Source organism: Mus musculus, chromosome 19, assembly GCF_000001635.26.
Source record: "Mus musculus strain C57BL/6J chromosome 19, GRCm38.p6 C57BL/6J".
In the NCBI taxonomy this organism is placed as follows: Eukaryota; Metazoa; Chordata; class Mammalia; order Rodentia; family Muridae; genus Mus; species Mus musculus.
This window is the reverse complement of record NC_000085.6, coordinates 4886146-4906823: the sequence shown is the minus strand read 5'-3', so window position 1 is coordinate 4906823 and position 20678 is coordinate 4886146. Positions and strand designations below refer to the sequence as shown.

Genomic DNA, 20678 nt, shown 5'->3' with positions numbered 1-20678 from the left:
AATCCCTAAAAAGCGCTCCTCCCCAGGCCTCAAAGCCCAGGCCCCTGTCTTTAATGCAGAAACCATAAGTCAACATTGCATAGGACAAGGAAACCAGTGCTTATTTGGTCCCAGCCGGGACAATTTTACCCCGGAACCTTTGTTCCTGTGCTTTCGGATGCCCGGATTCTATTGGGTGTTGCGCGATGGCTGAGCTGGTTGCCAAGGCGACGCCTGGGAAAATGGCTGCGGCGTCTTCATCGGATTCTGACAGCGGGCGAGCTGAGAGGTTAAGTCCCGGATCCTCACCGCTTCCTTTCCCTCAGATGAATAGATGGTGCTTGGTAGCGGGTTCTGGGCTCTTGCTTTCGAGCAGCGGTGGAAGTTCTGGGAGGGCCCTTTAGAAATCAGAAGAAAGCTGATGGCCAAGAAGTATCTGTATGTGATTGGCTGGTCACTCCGGGCGCCAATTGAGCTCAGATCTAGACTTGGTATTATCCTTTCGATGTTCGTGCTCTGTTTCAGGCGTCATCTCGCTTAGAGATTTTATTTATTTATTTATTTATTTATTTATTTATTTATTTCGTCATGGGGCTCACTTTCCAACTATCTTTTTTCCCTCTCAGCAACGAAGCCAATTCTAAATGGCTGGACGCACACTACGACCCCATGGCCAACATCCACACCTTCTCCTCCTGCCTGTGTGAGTCTCTAGACATATCTAGGGACACCCAGATTCTAGGAGGATGGGAGGAACAGGGAACGGTTTCATGGAGAAATCTTTGAGATTCTGAGACTCCTTTTCGACCCTTTTGTGTTTTCTAGCACTGGCAGATTTGCATGGCGATGGGGAGTACAAGGTAGGCAATCAGAAAGTTGAGTGGTGTGTGTGTGTGTGTGTGTGTGTGACACTCAGAAGTGAGATTTGCAAAGAGGCTCAACATACTCTGGAACTCATCAGTACTAAAAAGGCACACTTCGTTGCAACTTCTTTCTTTTAACGATGTATTTTTATTTTGTGTGCGTTGGTGCTTTGCTTGTGTGTGTGCTTGTGTAAGGTTTCAGATCCCTTGCAACAGGATTTACAGACAGTTGAGAGCTGCCGTGTAGGTGCTGGAGTTTGAACCAGGATCCTCTGGAAGGACAGCCAGTGATCTTCACTGCTGAGCCATCTCTCTAACCCCAGAATTTCTTAGTAATTTGGAAAGTGAACATTAATTTTATAACATGATCTGCAGAGGTTAAACAGCAAGATGTTGTGGATTTATAGTACCAAGACATACGATTTTCTCTCTCTCTCTCTCTTTTTTTTGTCTTTGTTTGTTTGTTTTTCAAGACAGGGTTTCTCTGTGTAGCCCTGGCTATCCTGGAACTCACTCTGTAGACCAGGCTGGCCTCAAACTCAGAAATCTGCCTACCTCTGCTTCCCAAGTGCTGGGATTAAAGGCATGCCTCACCACTGCCCTGCTGACATATGATTTTCTAAAAAATAATTTGAGGGCCAGGAGTGGTAGTGCCTGCCTCTAATCACAGCACTTGGGCAATAGAAACAGGGCGATCCATGAGTTTGAGGGTGACCTGTGAAGTCCAAGGCCAGCCAGGTCTGCTTAGTGAAACTGCATCAAAAACAAAAAAACAAAAGCGAACTAACAAACAGAGCAATCTGCATCCCAAAACACAGCATCAAAATGAATTTATCTAGTGTTGGAAGGATGCATGCAGTGTGGAGGTCCGGTGACAACCTTTGAGAGTCGGTTCTCTCCTGTCATGTAGGTCCCAGCAACTGAGGTTAGGTCATCAGACATGGTGGTGCGCACCTTTACCCACTGCAGGTCCCAGTTCTTTATGTCTAATCATTATTGCTTAACTTTTCAGTTTATAATACAAAATAATAGGCTTTAAATAGGAAATGATTCACAAACCTTTTCTTTTCTTTTTTTTTTTTTTTAGTCAAAGTTTTTCTCTGTAGTAGTCTTGGCTGTTCTGAAACTCAATACATAGTCCAGGCCCCAGGATGGCCTCCAACTCACAGAAATTCTCCCTGCCTCTGCCTCCCATGTGCTGGAATTAAAGGCTTGCCCAGTTCCTGTGTGTCATCTTTGAGTAGAGACCATGTTAATAATCTTCTCTATATCATTCACGATTTAGTATATGTGCTGCCGAGGTGAATATGATTCTTTGGTGTAAGGGAAACTATCTTGACTGGGAATAGGCACTGGAGTATCATTAGGTAAAGATGCTTGCTTGATGACCTGAATGCAGTCCCGTGGATGAACAGGATAGCAGGAAAGAACCAACTCCCGGAAGTTGCCCTCTGGTCTCCACACACGTGCTGCGGCATGGATGTCCCCACACACATATACATATATGTAATTTAGAGTGTGGAGGGAAACAGAGCTCAGGGAAGTGAGGTCATAGATCATCACGAGGCTGGTGACCATAGAGGCTGCTAATGTTACGGTGGAATTCCATAATACTTTTCTCTCTACTGTTCTTTATAATTGGACATTTTCCTTAGTAAAAAAAACATTTCAATGTAAATATAAAGTAAATATATCTTAGCCTCATAATAGAGAAGAACATTACAGCTATGTTCAAAGTCCCAAGTTCAATCCCCTACCACAGGAGAAGGAAAGGAATGAATAATGAATGGATAAACCCTTCATCTGCCCCTGAGCACTCGCCAGGCCTATAATTCAGGATGGATTTGGTTTTCCTCCAGGTGTCCTGAGGTAGGCATTCCCATTTTGCAAGAGAGTAACCTGAGTTCAGAATAGCTAAGTAACTTTGCTGAGGGAATGGATTAGTAAGCACTGACAGAAAGGGTGAGTGAGACGGCCCTTATGCTGAATGGTCTCTTCTGCCTGCAGCTGGTGGTGGGAGACCTTGGCCCAGGTGGGCAGCAGCCCCGCCTGAAGGTGCTCAAAGGACCCACAGTGCTGACGGAGAGCCCACTGCCTGCCCTGCCAGCCTCGGCTGCCACCTTCCTCATGGACCAACACGAGCCCAGGACACCTGCCCTGGCACTCGCCTCAGGGCCTTGTGTCTATGTTTATAAGAACCTTAGACCCTACTTCAAGTTCAGCCTGCCCCAGTTACCTCCAAACCCTTTGGAACAGGACGTTTGGAACCAAGCCAAAGAGGTAGGTGACATAGCAAACAAGAACTCAGAGACAGCAGCCACCGAAGGAGGAGGACCAGACTCTCAGGAGAGTGGGCTCACAGTAGTGGAAGGTGGGCATAGCCCAGCTCTGGAACAACAGTGAGGTGCTGACCTGAGCAGTGCCTTCCAGGACGGCACCCAGCCAGGTCCTCTGGAGAGTAGAAGCCATCGGATCCCTCTGCAGGAACTACATCCCTTCCTACCTATTGGAGAAAGAGGAACCAGAGAGGGAAAAGGCTCACCTGAGGGAGTGGGGATGGCCCTGGAGAGAGGGACACATAAGAGACAGCAATAAAGAGGATGATGGGTGTGACCATGTCCTGAGATGGATTCCAAGCAAGATCTCAGACTTGGGGTTGAGTGCCAGGCCACTGGGAAGAAAGTAAAGAAGACGACCTGCCCCTCGAGCCCAAGGAGAGACATAGTGAGCTGGCTGAGGTCATGGCTGCCAGAGCTCACAGCCTCTCCCTTCTCCCCATGCTGACACAGGACCAGATTGACCCCTTAACCCTGAAGGAGATGCTGGAGGACATCAGGTGAGAGCCCACCTCCCCACTCGGCACCCCTTCATCCCAAAGCTCTCCTATGAGCCCTCATGAAAGCCGCCATGTCGGCCATTCTCGTTGCAGGGAAAAGGCAGACGTGCCTTTGTCTGTGCAGTCACTCAGGTAGGAGTCCACTGCAGGCAGGGTGGAGGGGATGTCCGTGGACGACACTAGAGGCAGCCAGGCCACGGCATGCCAGTCCCTGTTCTATGTGTGTGCAGGTTTCTGCAGCTGGAGCTGAGTGAAATGGAGGCGTTTGTGAACCAGCACAAGTCCAAGGTTATCAAGCGCCAGGTATACCCTTTCTCTTCTTATTGCCCTATCAAGGTGCTTACATTTTTTAAATTGTATGTGTTCATATACAGCCAGGTGCATGTGTGTGCATGGTGTGGAGGACAGAGAATGACCTCAGGTGTCATCTTCAGGAATGTTGTCCATCTCCTTTGAGATAAGCTTTCTCTTGGCATAAAGCTCACCAATTAGGCTACATTAGCCTGCCAGGAGGCCACAGGGATCCATCTGTCTCAGCCTCCCCAGCACTGGTTTTACAGGGATGTGTCACTGTGCCTGGCATTCCTGACATGGCTTCTGGGGATCACACTCAGCTCCTGCTTGCCAGGCAAGCACTTTACCAACAGAACTGTGTCTCCAGCTCCAAACGCTCCCGTTTAAAACAAACAAACAAACCACGTAATGAGCAGTTAATTCTAACACCGAGCCTGGCCAGTGGCACTCTGTAGTTTTCCTTCCAATGACACTAATGTCTGGGGTCTCAAAGCAGAGAGCCTTCTACATTTCTAGTTAACAGGGAGACACCCTCTTCTTGCCATTCTGAGCATTTCCTTCGCAGATGTGCATTTTATGCTGCTTCCCTTGAGTAACATTGTGAGAACACCATATTTTGAGCCTTACATAGCCTTTGAGAACTCTAATTTTTTTAAAGATTTGTTTATTTATTTTATGTATATGAGCACACTGTAGCTGTACAGATAGTTGTGAGCCATCATGTGGTTGCTGGGAATTGAGCTCAGGACCTCTGCTCACTCCAGCCCAAATATTTATTTATTATTATATGTAAGTACACTGTAGCTATCTTCAGACACACCAGAAGAGGGCATCAGATCTCATTATGGATGGTTGTGAGCCACCATGTAGTTGCTGGGATTTGAACTTGGGACCTTTGAAAGAGCAGTTGGTGCTCTTAACCACTGAGCCATCTCTCCAGCCCAAGAACTCTAATTTTAGTAGCTCGTTAATTATTTAGTTGGTTATGATTCTTTTCATTTGTTTGATTTGGCCGGTTGCCTTTTTGTAACAACATCTCGTTAGTTGAGTTTGGCTTTGCTCTACGGATCCTCTTGCCTCTGCCCCCAGGGCTGAGTTTGCAGGCCTGCACCGCCACCCTCAGTGGTTCTCTTCACCATGTGTATCCACCACCCCTCAGCAACCCTCCGTGCTGTTGTAATGATGCCTGTACAGCATACAACACATTCATTCAAAGAAAAACATTTTGCTTCTGCTAGTTTCCATAGAGAAACTCTTTAAAAATGAAGCCTTCCAGCCGGGTGGCACACGCCTTTAATCCCAGCACTTGGGATGCAGAGGCAGGCGGATTTCTGAGTTCGAGGCCAGCCTGGTCTACAAAGTGAGTTCCAGGACATCCAGGGCTATACAGAGAAATCCTGTCTTGAAAAACCAAAAAAAAAAAGAAGCCTTCCTTTTTGATGTCCAGTTATAATTACAGGATGAACAGGTGTCTACTGTAGAAATTCCAGAAAAGCTCTGCTCTCACTGCTTGGGGAGAGCCAATGGCTGTGCGCGCGGGCTTCCCTTCTAGCGCGTTTCTGTGGTCACGTATATCATTTTGTTTTGCTTTTGAGACAGGGTCTCACTATATAGTCCCAGCTATCCTGGAGCTTACTGTGTAGACCAGGCTGGCCTTGAATTTACAGAGATTAACCTGTCTGTGCCTCCTGACTGCTGGGATTAAAGGCACGTACCACTCCTGGATTGTAGACGTTTGTAAAAGAAACATTTAATTCTTATTTTCTGTGTATGAATGTTTGCCCGAATGTGCACATGTGCACTGCATGTGTGCCTGCTGCCTGCAGGTGCCCATGTCATTGGATTTTCCTTTAAAACATGGCTTTTGTTGTTTGGAGTATTTGTTTGCTTATTTGAGACAAGGTCTTGCTAGGTAGTTTGGGATATCCTGGAATTAGAGATTTAAGCCAAGCTGGTCTTGAACATCCAGCAATCTTCTGGCCCCGCTGCCACAATTCTTTGACTACAAGTGTGAGTCACACCCAGCTCTTAAATGTGTGGCCGAGTTGGTTTTGACTCTGTAACTCATAAGTGGCTTAAACAATACTTACTCTTAAGCATTTAGATTTATAGAAGAAACACCTCTGCCATCAACATCCAGGTACAATTCTCATGCTTGCTCCTCTTTTGCCCTTTTCCTTCTCTCCTCTGGCTCTGGGGTATCTGGGAACACGGTGGGATGTTCTGCAGACAGTCATCACCACCATGACCACCCTGAAGAAGAACCTGGCAGATGAGGACGCAGCGTCCTGTCTGGTGCTAGGCACTGAGAGCAAGGAACTCCTAGTGCTGGACCCTGAGGCCTTCACCATTTTGGCCAAGGTCAGTATCAGGTCTGTCCCTGGTTATATACAAGGTCCAGGCTGTGCTCCTCCTGCTCTCCCAGTGTGGGTAGCATCTATTCAGAAAGTGTAGCTAAGCATAAAGAAAGACTAGATGGCCCAAAAGCTCACCACTCCTAAGTCTGGTGTGAAAGGTGTAGCAGAGATCCTTCCAGACGTTCTCATGTGTGGACTAGTTGTCTACCTTGGTTCAAACATTGTTTTATAGACAGGTATATTTCTAGTTCATTACTGCTGCTGTGATAAAACACTCTGACCAAGAGTAACTTGGGGAGGACGGGGCTTGATTGACAGCTCTGGGTTATTGCTTACCATTTCAGGGAAGGGAGGAGGTGGGGACTCGAGCAGCTGTCACAGTACATCCACAGTGGAGAGCAGAGAGGAAGGAACACAGGCAGGCTGTCTGTCAGCACTGGCATCATCTGGCTTGCTCCACTCAAACAGTTCAGGGCCCAACTAGTGAGTTCATATTGCCCACATTCAAGGTGTGCCTTGACAACTCAGTTAACAGTCAAGACAGCTGCCCAGAGGGCAACCTGACCTAGGTAGCTCCTCAACTGAAACTCCTCTCTGCGAGTCCAGGTTTGGTAAAGTTGACCGTGAGTGCAAGCCATACAGTGTCCTTAGATAGGCAGGCTCATGTGCAGAGCCGACAGTTTGCTCTCTTCACGTTACTGTAGAACATTAGTGTCTTCCTTTGTTTACAAAACCACGCCAACCTTTTTGTCGTTATTCTTTGGTTTTGTCTTTTTTTTTTTGCAGTGTAGCCCAGGATAGCCTTGAACTTGTGATCCTTCTGGTTCCATTTCCCCATGTGCTGGTATTATGGGGTATACCACCACTGCAGCTTCATATCAGCCCTTCTCCATATAGTTATATGTGTACATACATACATACATACATACATACAATTTACCTGGCCACTTGGTGTCCACGGAAATGATTCTCACTGTTATCAATGCTGCTCCAAGGTCTCCCTTGTTCAGACGCCTTTATCTCTACTTACATCGCTCTCATACTTTGCTGGAGGTGGCAGGGTTTAGCCAAATGGTGTAGACTTAAAGCTGTGACCAGTAGGAAGTGAACAAAGAGATCAGGATTTTAGTCAAGAATTAACAGTTTCTTCCGACCATGGTTAGTAGGTTTGAGCCATTTTCTCTGCAGATGAGCCTGCCCAGTGTCCCTGTCTTCCTGGAGGTTTCCGGCCAGTTTGATGTGGAGTTCCGGTTGACTGCTGCCTGCCGAAATGGGAGCATCTATATCCTGAGAAGGTAGCGACAGCTGTGGCCCTTGCAAGATAAACAGGGGTTTAGGCTGGAATTTGAGATTGAAAGAGGAGCTGAGCATTTGAGGGTTGAGGAGGAGGAGCCTCATGGCTAAGAGCCTGCTATGAGGACTGTAATACGAGAGAGGCACAGCCGGACGGTGGAGGAAGCAGGCAGATACAATCTCTTGTATTCATTAGATTGTTTTATAATGTATGTGACACATGCATTCGTTTGATATTCCAGACAGTGTTTGTTTGTTTGTTTGTTTGTTTGTTTGAGACAGAGTTTCTCTGTGCTTATGGCTGTCCTGGAACTTGCACTGTAGACCTCTGTAGCCTTGAACTCACAGAAATCCGCCTGCCTCTGCCTCCCAAGTGATAGGAATAAAGGTGTACACCACCACTGCCCAGCTAAATTATTTTATGTTCGTGAGTATTTTGCCCATGTGCATGTCTGTATACCACATGCATGTGAGATCCAGGGGCCAGAAGGAGTCATCAGCCTCTTGGGACTAGATTTTCAGTTAACTGTAAGCAATGATATAGACTGGGAATTGAACCTGGGTCTTTTAGAAGGACAATCAATCAGTACTTTTTTTTTTTTTTTTTTTGATTTTTTGAGACAGGGTTTTTCTGTGTAGCCCTGGCTGTCCTGGAACTCACTCTGTAGACCAGGCTGGCCTCGAACTCAGAAATCCGCCTGCCTCTGCCTCCCAAGTGCTGGGATTAAAGGTGTGCGCCACCACTGCCCAGTGGCAATCAGTACTTTTAACCTTTGAGCCAGCTTTCCACCCTTCCAGATAGTCTTTTAACTCAGGACATTTATTGAGCATCTACTAGGCATTCAGTACCGTACATGGGGTTGGAGATTGACTGGTAAGTGGAATGCTGTAAATATGGTTCCTGCTTCCTGGGGAAGACATATAGTAAAAATAATGTAAGTTAGATGAGTACTTATTGTGAAGAAATGGAGGCTCAGTGGGAAAACAAGCAACATCTGGGTTGGTGGCATGAAGGTATGGTGTGTACCTGTAGTCCCAACATTTAGAAGACTAAGAAGGAAGAATTCCCAGAGCCCAGAAGCCAGGGAGATGTAGTCTTTACACAGCCTGGAGAAAGTGGGTCACAGCTATGGTTGAAAGGCAGAAATTAGCCCCTCTGTTTGGAAAAGGAGAAACTAAGGAAAGATCAGAAAACTGATGGGCCTTCCTTTGCTGATAACCAGTAAACTTTCCAAGTCCAATAACACTGGCTAGACCACTCTAAGGTAAATGCATTCAGAACTCTGGATTCCCAGGACATTTGTCACCATAGTGAAGGGCAGGAGACAGTAGGTAAACAAGCCTGGTCACACGTCTTCTGAGTGGTAGGTGGAGAAGTGATCTCACCATTTGCTCAGGACCAGGCAGGCTCTTGGGTTCATCTAGGGGGGGCTAAGACGGGATGGGTCAGCCAGGGAGCTAGATGCAAGACCTCTGTGGGCTGAGGGATCATGTCTTTATTCCACAGAGACTCCAAACACCCCAAGTACTGCATCGAGTTGAGTGCCCAGCCAGTGGGGCTGGTCCGGGTACACAAGGTCCTGGTGGTGGGCAGCACCCAAGAGAGTCTGCATGGCTTCACCCACAAGGTGCGGTCTCTAGCCCCTCCCCTCCATGCTGTCTGCCCTGTGAGCCCAGAGCTGTCCATTACTTGCCGTTCCAGCCACCCCTTATTTCCGCGTGAAGCCCTGAGCTCCCTGCGGACACTGGCTGTTTCTTGCCAGGGTAAGAAGCTGTGGACAGTGCAGATGCCTGCAGCCATCCTGACCATGAACCTCCTGGAGCAGCGATCCCGAGGCCTGCAAGCTGTCATGGCTGCTCTGGCCAATGGGGAAGTCCGAATTTACCGAGACAAGGCCCTGCTCAATGTCATCCATGCCCCGGTGAGCAGACGGCATGCCACCGCTGCCGCCACCGCTGCTGCCACCGCTGCTGCTGCCTCCTCCTTACCCGAGCCCTATTTATTTTCTTCTCTAATTTTTTATTTAATCTTTGATAGTTTCATACGTGAATGTAATTGATCCCATCCACCCACAGTCCCTTCTTAGCCGCCCCCAACTCCGTGTGATACCTTTTCCCCAGCAGAGCTCCCTGTTTTCATGGGGCTTTGTTGTGTTTTGTTCATATAACCCACTGAGTTTAACTAGGGCTGTTTGCATGTGTATAGGGTGGGTTTATCTACTGGGTCAAGGCCAGTTTACTGGTGGCAACACCCCTGAATAAGAATGAGTCCCCTACCTCCAGCAGCGTTAATCGCCATAGCTCCTTAGCTCAGGGGAGGCCTCATAAGCTTGTGTTCCACCTGCCCGGCCCTGCTTCTTCACTGCCTCTCCTGACCCCATAGGGATGGGCCTTAGAAATACAGGTTGAACCCCTCATGATGTGTACAGTTGCCACATGATAGGGAAAGGGGCATAAAAATGACTAAGCACTTGATTCCAGGGAGTTTATCCGTGGTGACAGCAGTCAGAGACAAATGAACACACAGAGCGGGTGAGAGCAAAGCAGGGGGCTGAGTGACTCAGGGCCCGAGTGGATGGATGGCAGAGGAACACTAGACCAGGAGCAGCGTGAACAAAAGCTGAGGGGCATAATAAGTCTTTGTTTCTAAGGATAGGGTCTCACTACGAAGCTCTAGCTGGCCTGGAATTCACTATATGGACCAGGTTGGCCTCTAACTCATAAAGCTCTACATGACTTTGCCTGCTGGGTGCTAGGATTACAGGCTTGTGCCACTCTGCCCTGTTTCTCCTCTTCCTCCTCTTCCTCTTCCTCCTCTTACCCCTTCTCCTCCTCCTCAGCATCTTCATCATCTAATTTCATCATTTTCCTTTTCCGCCCTCCAACCCTTTACACATACCCACTCTCCTTGCTCCCTCTCAAAATTATGGTCTCTTCTTTTAGCTGTTATTGTTTTACACATGCACGCGCGCGCACACACACACACACACACACACACACACTATTACAATCTGATCAGTACACACACAAACACACACACTATTACAATCTGATCAGTCCATATAGTACATATTAAATTTCAGGGCTGACTATTGGGTATTGGATAACCAATTGGGATTATTTTTTAATTAATTTTGTATGTATAGCTGCTAGCCTACATATGCCGTCTATGCACCACATATGCCGTTTCCATAGAGGCTAGAGAAGGACATAGGATCCCCTGGATCTGGGGCCACCATGTGGATGTGGGATTTGAACCAGGGTCCTCTGCTCAAGTAGCCAGTGCCTTTAACTCCTGATCCATCTCTCCATTTCCAGGACTCATTTTTATTTATAGTATATATTTTAAATATACTATAAATAGTATGTTTTGAGTGTGTGTCCATGTGCCACCACACGCATGTGGAGATCAGAGGACAAGTTTTAAGAATGGGCTCCAGCCGGGCATGGTGGCACATGCCTTTAATCCCAGCACTTGGGAGGCAGAGGCAGGCGAATTTCTGAGTTCGAGGCCAGCCTGGTCTACAAAGTGAGTTCCAGGACAGCCAGGGCTACACAGAGAAACCCTGTCTCAAAAAAAAAAAAAAACCAAAAAATAAAAAATAATAAGAATGGGCTCCAAGGGTTCTGGGGACTAAGCTTAGGTTGTCAGACTTGCACAGTGAGAGCTTTTACCCTCCAAACCCTCTCACCTCATAGAACTTAACTCCCTACTGGGATTTGATGTCACTGTATAAAATCTGGAAGCAGTGGTTGGCCCTGTGGTACTGAGAAGGTACAGGGTCGGGAGAATGAAAGAGGAGATTGGGTAAGGCAGACTGGACTCTGATTTGGAGGACCTGAAATATCTTGCTAAGCGGAGGAAAAGCCGTTGGAGGGTTGTGGTTTTGAAAGGCAGCAAAGGTAACCAAGGACCCAGTGCAGGGGATCAGGCAGCCCAGGAGACTGATTAGAAGGCCACCAAAGAGGGTAGGGGTGCTTAGTGTAGAACTTCAGCACAGCCAGGGAGATTAGAAGGGAAGTGGATAATCCAAGCAGTATTTCCAAGGCAACATTGCTGTGCTTCTCCCACGCCTTTCGCATTTGAACTTTGATTTGGGCTCTCCCCTCCAGCCTGTCTTGCTTTCTTTCTCAAGATCTTTTCCCAGCTAAAGTCTGGTTCCCCCGCAGGATGCAGTAACCAGCCTGTGCTTTGGCCGATACGGGCGAGAAGACAACACCCTCATCATGACTACTAGAGGTGAGGACTCAGATCTGGGGAGCACAGTGGAACTGGAGTGAGGGAGATGAGATTCTGTGGGGAAGGAGGGGCGTGGATAGAGACAGAGGGACCCCAGGCCTGTGGACATGCCCTGTGTACGATTGGATCAGATGATAATAGTTGGATTTTTTGCCAAGGAGCTAATCCTGGTCAGGCAGCGCCTCTCCAGCCTGTACCTTCAGCATCTACCTGAGCGCCAAGAACATCTCAGTTCTTCATGAATAGTGGCTGAGTGAGTGAGTGATAAGAGACTGCTGACAGCTAAGAGTGCTGTCACACAACTATAATAGCAGCACTTGGAAAGGTGGAGGCAGGCAGATCGGGAGATCAAATCTATCCTAAGCTATATGGATCCTGTCTTCAGGAGGAAAAAACAGGCAGACTTGAGATATTTCATGTCTTCTAGAAAGTGAGTCTCTTCAGAAGGACCGACATGCTTGGACAAGAGTGCCGTTGTTTGGGGAAGAATGGGAATGTGGGGTAGGACAGGGAAGTGGATGTTTTGTTTGCCCACGTCTCAGGTGGCGGCCTGATCATCAAGATCCTGAAGCGCACAGCAGTGTTTGTGGAAGGGACGGGTGAGGTGGGCCCACCGCTAGCACAGACCACAAAACTCAGTGTGCCCCGAAAGACCCGGCTGTATGTGGATCAGACCCTGCGGGAGCGGGAAGCTGGCACAGGTGAGACCTAGGGAAGAACACAGAGTCCCACTGGGTGCCTGGGGCGTGAGTGAGATCTTAGCCAGTGGGAAAGCCCTCAGGTAACAGACTAATCCTCATGGCAGAGGGTGATGCTGGCGAGAGCACCAGAGGCAGTTACTTTCAGATGTAGAAATTCTCTTTTTTTTTTTTTTAATTAATTAATTTATGTTTTACACTCCATATTCTATTCCACCCACTCCCCATCCACCCTCTGACTCTTCCACATCCCATACCTCCTCCCCACACCCCTGTCTCCACGTGGATGTCCTCACCTCCCACCCAATCAGACCTCCCCACTTCTTGAGGCCTTCAGTCTCTTGAGAGTTAGGTGCATCTTCTCTGACTGAACCCAGACCCGGCAGTCCTCTGCTGTATGTGTGTTGGGGGCCTCATATCAGCTGGTGTATGCTGCCTGGTTGGTGGTCCAATGTTTGAAAGATCTCGGGGGCCTAGAAAATTGTAAAACTGCCTTCATGATGGCTGTGGTGGCACACACGTGTGAGCCTAGCTCGTGGGGGGTGGAAGGTAGCAGCATGTCAGGATCACACTCAGCTTTGGCCACATAGTGAGACCCTGACGGAGGCCCAAGGCAACCTCAGGACTCAGCGCCAATGCAGTTAGCCACAGCTGGAGGTGGGTCTGAAGAAGGGTCATTGAGCTGACAAGGGGACTTAGGGATGGATGGGGGCAGTGGGTGGGTGGTTGAGCTTGGCATGGAGAGGACCTTAGATGGAGATGACTAAGAGGTAGTTCAAAGCAGAGGCAGGCCTGGGCACCCACCAGCTGCCAGAGACACACCACACAGTAGTGTCTGCACATCTGGGACTGAGCGTGGATATGGAAACAAGTTCAAAGCCTTTAGGAGCTGGAAGCTGGTGTTCTTTGGGGTGGCAGAGTCAGGGAAAGTCCTATGCTATCTAGAGAACAAGATGGTAGGAGAGAAGACCAAGGCCGAAATCAGCCTTGAAACTGAAATTTAGTCTTGAGGGCTGAACAAGAGGAGCAGGGATGGAGACAGATTGTGTGAGCAGAGAGGTGGTAGGAGAACCAGGAAGGAGTAGAGTGTGGTCCACAGCGTCCAGCATGGCCCTCCCTATCCCAGTCTTCCCAGCACCTGCAGGCCTTGCCTTGCCTATCCCATCATGCCTTCTTTTCCTATTCTCGTGTAATCTAAGCAAGAATGCTCTCGCCTCTCACTGCTTCCTGTTGCCTCTGCAGCCATGCACCGGACCTTCCAGACCGACCTCTACCTGCTGCGCCTGCGAGCTGCCAGAGCCTATGTCCAGGCCCTGGAGTCCAGCCTGAGCCCCATGTCAACCACAGCTCGCGAGCCCCTCAAGCTGCATGCTGTGGTGCGTATCCAGTGTAGGGACATTAGGGTAGGGGTGAGTGGCATCCTCCCTGCTGCACTGTAAGCACCCAGAGCCACTGCCAAGCCACCTAGCCCTGTGCTCCCATCTCACCTCCTCACAGATCTAAACCTAAAACCCCTGTCCTCCTAAGGGGGCTGCTCAGCCTTCTATACTCTCCTCTTCTGTGCTGCTGCAAAGGCGCACATGCTCTTGTTCCATGCTGTACCTCAGACACACTGGGAGCTGGCAGGAACTGGATATAATCAGCACAGAGTAGTTACAGTGGGACACTGTACATCCCAGGAACCTGGAAGGACTCTCCTGGCCACAGATGAGGGTATAGAGTGATTTCTGTTGGCATGGGCAGCCTACAGAATCAGGACTGCCTGGTACAGGGAAGGTTCACCCTGACCCAACCCTAGGTATACACATAGCTGCACACATGCATGCCCACACCCACATACATACACAAACACATACATACACACACACATACACAAGCCTGAGGGTCCTCACCAGTTCTGAGTGTTTGCAGAGCCACCTGTATTCTGATTGCTCCTTTTCTTTTTTTCTTTTTTTTCTCCCTCCTCCCCAAGACAGGGGTTCTCTGTGTAGCCCTGGCTGTCCTGGAACTCACTGTGTAGACCGGGCTGGCCTCGAACTCAGAGATCCACCTGCCTCTGCCATCCCAGTCCCCAGTGCTGGGATTAAAGGCATGTGCCACCATGCCCAACTTCAGTTGTTTCTTTTCTGAAGAAAGTGGTTAGATACAGAAGAAGAAAGGGTTCCTGAGCCCCTTAGAATGGGAGGAGGTGGCCCTTAAATCATTGAGCCACCAGGATGGGAAGTTAGGCAGTCGTGCCTGGGGCCAGTGATAAGCACAGCTGCAGCCCTGAGCCAGCTGTACTTGATCTTGCTAACTAGACTCCATCAAACCCCTCCCTGATCTGTGTCTTTCTGGGCCCTTTAAGAAGCAGAGCGATGGAACTGGAGACGAGTATCTTGGAGGCCCTTGATGGAGAGGCAGCAGGCATGATGGTGATATTCAGTGTTCAAGGCCAATGGGTCCTAAGGGCCTCTCTATCTTACTCTCTCCACAGGTTCAAGGCCTGGGCCCCACCTTTAAGCTCACACTTCACCTGCAGAATACCTCAACGGCTCGACCCGTTCTGGGGCTGCATGTCTGCTTCCTGTACAACAAGGCGCTCTATGCCCTGCCTCAGGCTTTCTTTAAGGTACTAGATCTTCACGCTGACGTGGGCTCCAACAGGCAGGGCTGGAGCTAATAAAGTGCCCATAGTAAGTTGCAGTAAGAGTAAGGGAATGACCAGTAGACCAACACAAGACAGAGACCAGACTCAGCTCCTGCCTCCACCACCTTTCTCCCAGCCAGAGAGACCCCAGGAAGCCACACAGGATGGGCTGGAAAATAGCTGTGTGAGTTTTTCCTCTGCACCCCTGATTGGAGAGGGCAGGCTGCTTCCCAGCTGTTCCTGCTGAAGAAAAGGAGCCACTCTCTGCCCCAATCACGACAGAAGCAAAGGACCCGGTTCCCCCAGGGCCCAGGGGTCCTCAAGTTGGGAGAAACAATAATCAAAACTCTGGAACAGAGAGGAGTCTGGGCTTAACCACAGACACGTGGGCCCGAGGCATGCTCTTCCCCTCCCTGCACCTTGTTCCCTGGAGCTGGCTGGTCATGCTTGCCCAGGCTGAAGCATCCTGAGAGGACAGCCATAACTGCTTTGTAATCTGTCAGATGCTGCCTAGGTGTGTGGGCTTTGAGGGCTAATCTATTTCTGTTCCCCAAATAGGTTCCCTTGCTGGTACCAGGACTCAGTTACCCACTGGAAACCTTTGTGGAGAGTCTCAGTAGCAAGGGCATCTCAGACATGATCAAGGTAGGTGGCTACTTCAGAGGCAAGTGGGACCCTGGGGAAGCAGTAGGATGAGGCTGGAGAAGACTATGGGACCCAGGGCTGTGATAGGGTGTTAGCACAGCAGAGACCCCCAGCCTTGCCATTCCTTTGGCAGGTAAGCCGGGAGCCTGTCACTTGAGCCAGCAGACAGATTTGCTGCTAGTGAAGAGGGGAGGTCAAGTTGCCCCCTCTGCCTTGTCTTTCCCTCCCTAGGTGCTAGTGCTTCGGGAAGGCCAGAGTGCTCCCCTGCTGAGTGCCCACATCAACATGCCTGTGAGTGAGGGTCTGGCAGCTGCCTGAGCCCTGCGCCAGCATTCAAGTCTCCACAAACAAAATGGAGCCTTTCGGATTCAGTGACTTCCAGTATTGCCAGACTACTTCCCCCGGTAGCAATGTAGTGAGACAGCAGCTCCCTGTTCTTCTCTGACACAGTCCCTTGCTCCCCACCTCTGCCAGTGACCTGAGCAACAAGACACGGGGTGCTCGGAATCAGCTCCTCCTCCTCGGAACCCACTCAAGCCCTGTCCCTCAGTTCCGGCTGCCTGCTACTCCCCAGGTCCCAGGAAGAGATGTGAGGTGGTCAGGGCGAGCATAGCCTCAGTCCGTCCGTCCTTCCTTCCACTCACCTCTTTCAGATCAAGAGCACAGTTGATCGAGGGCTTAGATGTCGGCTGGTACTGATCCTCTGCTGTCCTTTGAAGTTGCAGGGGTGTGGGTGCTGCCAGCTTGGTTTATAGGCACATGTGCTAAGCTTTCTCAACTGAAGAGGGGCTCCACTTTCTACCCTGAAGCCCAGGAGTCATGGGGCTCTGTCCCCAGGTCCTAGACGAGCCACAGAGATTGCCAGAGGAGCTGGTGCCAGAAGTAGACGGGGTCCGTGTGAGGAGCTAGAGCCACACAGCCAGCAGCTGCTCCCGACATGGGTGCTCATGGCCAGAGGCACTGTTCTGAAATGGAATGCGGAGCTAGATAGCGGAGCTGGGGCTGGTGGCACTGGGAGAGGTCTGGACCTGGGACCTGGGAAGTGACCCAAGAGGCAGATGCCGACAAGAGCCTGTCAGAGTGCACTTAGGTCCAGGAGCCCGAGATGGTCCTGAGGGTGGAATGTTCACTGTGCAGTGGCCAGAAGATGCCTGAGCTCACGGAAAAGGTGCACACCAGGGGTGTGGCATAAAGCCGAAGACTGAAGGTAGATGTGCTTAGATCTCAAGGGTCAGGGCCCCTGGCCCTCCTCAGAGGCTGTTCTGAATCACTTGAGAAGCAGGAGCCCTGCTCCATGGAGAGCAACATTTTCCCCAGTCTGATCAGGTTCAGCCTGGTGTGTGGCACCCAGCTTAGGCTTGCAAGCTTCCACCTCCTCTCCAGTACAAGAGACTTGCCTGGATTAACTCTAAGCCGTTGTCAGCTCTGGCACCATTAGAGCTTGGCAGCTCCTCAGGAGAAAGGGAAGCATTGCTCCAAGAAGGCGAGACTCAACTGCACAGCTTTGTCCACAAAACCTAAGCTGACCACCACTGCCCAGTAACAGCCTCTGCGCCCACTCGGGGACCAGGGTGACCCTTTCAAAGGGTACTTCAGGGCCCAGGCTAAGAGACAGTGGGTCTGGACCAAAGAAACATCCTCGTTCTCATATTGCCCATCCCCCTCAAGACAGTACTACCTGAGCAAGGAGAGCAAAGGGTTCTTTGTGCATCATCCAGTGAGGCACAGCTGGACCACGCTGGAGGTCTAACTGAAGATGGGAGAGGGCAGGGAATGTTGCTGTGAGTCACAAACCCCAGCCTATCCTGCACAGTAAACAGGAAGGCCTGTCCAAGTTGTTGAGCCCTTGTCACTGTGTCATGTGAGCGGGGCTGTGCTCTCATGGGGCCAGGTTGGATCATGACATCCCAGTCCCTTTCACCCAAGTCATGCTGTGAAATCAGAACAAAAATATTTGATGTGTGCACTCTTCATAGCTACTCATGATGATACAAGGGGTGAGACATATGACCAGGTCCTACCATAAAACACAGTGTCATACTATGCTTGCCTAGTAAGAAATGTATGCCATGCACCTTATGCACATAAAAGAACATGAAGCATAAACGGTGCAGAGTGTCCAGTACTCACGGAAGTCAGAGTTCTAGGAAACTGAACCTTAAGGATGAGAAGAGTCTATCTTTTTTTAACATAATACTTATTTTAAAACACACACCTATGTAATGACCTGGAATAGACTATTTAAAGTAAAATGCCCTCTTCCCATTCCACAGGACCATTCCTGTACAACAGCCATCTTCATTAACTATTTTATTTTATTTTTTGGTTTTTCGAGACAGAGTTTCTCTGTGTAGCCCTGGCTGTCCTGGAACTCAACTGTAGACCAGGCTGGCCTCGAACTCAGAAATCTGCCTGCCTCTGCCTCCCAAGTGCTGGGATTAAAGGCGTGCGCCACCACCACCCAGCCATTAACTATTTTAAAAAAAAAAAAATATATATATATATATATATATATAAAGAGATTCTTTTAAAATTATGTGTGTGGGTGGATACAGGTGCCCAAAGAAACCAGAAAAGGGCCTTGGATTCCCCAGGAGCTGGAGTTACAGGTGGTTGTGAGCTGCCCAGTATGGGTGCTGGGTCCTTGGCAAGAGTCCTTAGACATTACCTGTTGATCCCTGTTGCAGCAGATAAGCGTTTGGTGCTCTTGAGACCCCTCCCCTGCTCTCCATGCTTTAGGTAGTCAGTGCCCACTGTTTACATTGCTGTTTATATTGATTCGTGAAAGTCTTAGTAAAGTGAGAATTAACTATAACCATTTTTGAACTTTTAGATGTTTTCATGGAATTGGCACTTGGTTTGACTTTTCTTTCTTTCATTGCTAAGTTTTCTAATATACCATGGAAAATCCCCCCATCCTATCTCAGTTCATTTCTCGGGCGGGACACTTCCTTTCTAACTTGCTTCTGTGCAGACTCCCCTAGAAGAGAATTCCTTCTCCTGTTAGATCCCCTGATTCCTGGGTCCCATGTCTTCTTTCTTCTTCCGCCCTCATTGGGTAAAACGTACCCAGGGTAAGATCACTCTAAAACCCACCTGTGATGGTTATTCCTGGCTGTCACGTTGACTGTACCTGGCCTGAGCTACAGTCCAGAATTGGAGCACCCTGTGCTCCAGAGCTGGAGGCTGGAAGGCACGGGCTTTGATCTGGACCTTGGAGCACAGTGACCGTGAGAAGCTCAGGCCCAGGGAAGGTGACTCCTGCCTTTCATCCCAGGAGACAGAGGCTAGCAGATCTCTTAAGTTCAAGCCAGCCTGGAACAGAACAAATTAGGTCCAGGCGTGGTGGTGCACACCTTTAATCTCAGCCATACTTTCTGCTGGAGGCCTCCATAAATAAGGACAATGGAAGAAGGAAGGCTTGCTGCTTCTTTGCCTGCTTGCACTTACCTGCCAGCACATCTGTTGGAGCCTAGTTCTTCAGGATTCCAGCTTATACAAAAGACCAGCTGAAACACCCAGCCTCATGGGACTGAGCAACTACTAGACTCTTGGACTTCCCATTCACAGCTGCCCATTGTTGGTTAGTTGGATTGCAGCCTGAGTCATTCCAATAAATTCCCATAATATATAGAGACATTCCATAAGTTCTGTGACTCTAGAGAACCCTGACAAGATACCACCCAAGTCTTTATATCACTGCTTGTCTGGACACTGTTGTGACAGTCTGGGTGGTAAAACAAGCTGGGAACAGTTTTCCTGTAGGCGAAGCTCCCATGTCTTCTGTGCTCTGTCCCAGTTGTTACTCTGAGGTGGGGGTAACGGGCATTCCTCCTCAGGGCTGGCTGTTATTCTCTCTCTGGGGCTCCAGTTAAGCTCTGTCTGACAGATGGTCGCTACTGAGAGGACTGCATTGATCCTAATTTTCTTCTTTCATGGTCATCTTTTTGCTTTGTTTTCCAAGAGTGAGAATTTTGTAAGCTTTTCTTACGTTTCAAACTGTTTTTCTTAGTTCCTGTGTTCAGTTCTTATATTTTCTTCTCTTTAAGTTTTGCATTTGTTTATATGTAAGTAGCCTAACAGCATCTAATTAAACAAAAACTCATAATGAATTTATTTTATTTTGTGTGTGTAGGGGGGGAGGTAATAGGAAGCACTCAGGGGCTTTAACTGATATTGAACCAGAGGCCAGAGAATAAAGCAAAAGTACAGAGTCCTTCATCTGGGGTGGGGAGAGGTGGAGGGTGAAATTTTGTTTTTGCACAAAAACCCAGGCCTCTCTGTAGAGGGTGTGCAGGCCATCTGCAGGCACAGCAGAGCCCCTAAGGGGCACAGCCTGAGACTCCTGTGGTCTGGCCTCTCTGTCCTGGCCCAAGATTGGGCCCTGTTTTATTCTCTTTACTATATAAATAGAATTTCATAATGAATTTATTTAATAAAACAATCAAGCTGGAAGGGTGGCTCAGGGATGAACAGTTGCTGATCTTGCAGAGGATCTGGGCTTCTTTTCTAGCACCCGTATGGCAAGATTTACAATAGCCTGAGACTCCAGTTCCAGAGGATCTGACCACCTCTTTTGGTACTAGGCACCCACGTGATTCACATACATTCATGTAGGTACTCATAGGCATAAAATAAAAAGTTTAAAATAGAAAGTAAAAAAAGTGAAGGTGCATTCTATATTGCACAGTGATCTCACCCATTGCAGAGACGCAAGAACCATAAAAATAATTTTTAATTATTTATTTTTATTACGTGCGCTGGTGTCTTGCCTTGGTCTGTGTGAGGGTGTCAGATCTTGGGAGCTACAGACAGTTGTGAGTTACCATGTGGATGCTGGGAAT

General features: G+C 48.9%; 1 protein-coding gene across 2 annotated transcripts; it reads left to right on the top strand.

Moving 5' to 3' along the window:
* The first annotated feature begins 170 nt into the window (after positions 1–170).
* On the top strand, positions 171–19946 carry Bbs1 (Bardet-Biedl syndrome 1 (human)). 2 transcript variants are annotated; one of them, XM_006531788.4, is made up of 17 exons: positions 171–470; positions 606–682; positions 805–839; positions 2850–3122; positions 3632–3678; positions 3772–3810; positions 3909–3981; positions 6202–6333; positions 7518–7624; positions 9130–9250; positions 9386–9544; positions 11793–11862; positions 12405–12563; positions 13803–13936; positions 15037–15171; positions 15748–15834; positions 16066–19946. In XM_006531788.4, exons 2-17 carry the CDS (start codon positions 649–651, stop codon positions 16150–16152), a joined length of 1692 nt encoding a protein of 563 aa, XP_006531851.1. In that variant the 5' UTR covers positions 171–470; positions 606–648; the 3' UTR covers positions 16153–19946. The 2 variants fall into 2 exon arrangements, with proteins under 2 accessions (XP_006531851.1, NP_001028300.1); NM_001033128.3 differs by having other exon boundaries at positions 197–268; positions 16066–19942.
* The last annotated feature ends 732 nt before the right edge of the window (positions 19947–20678 follow it).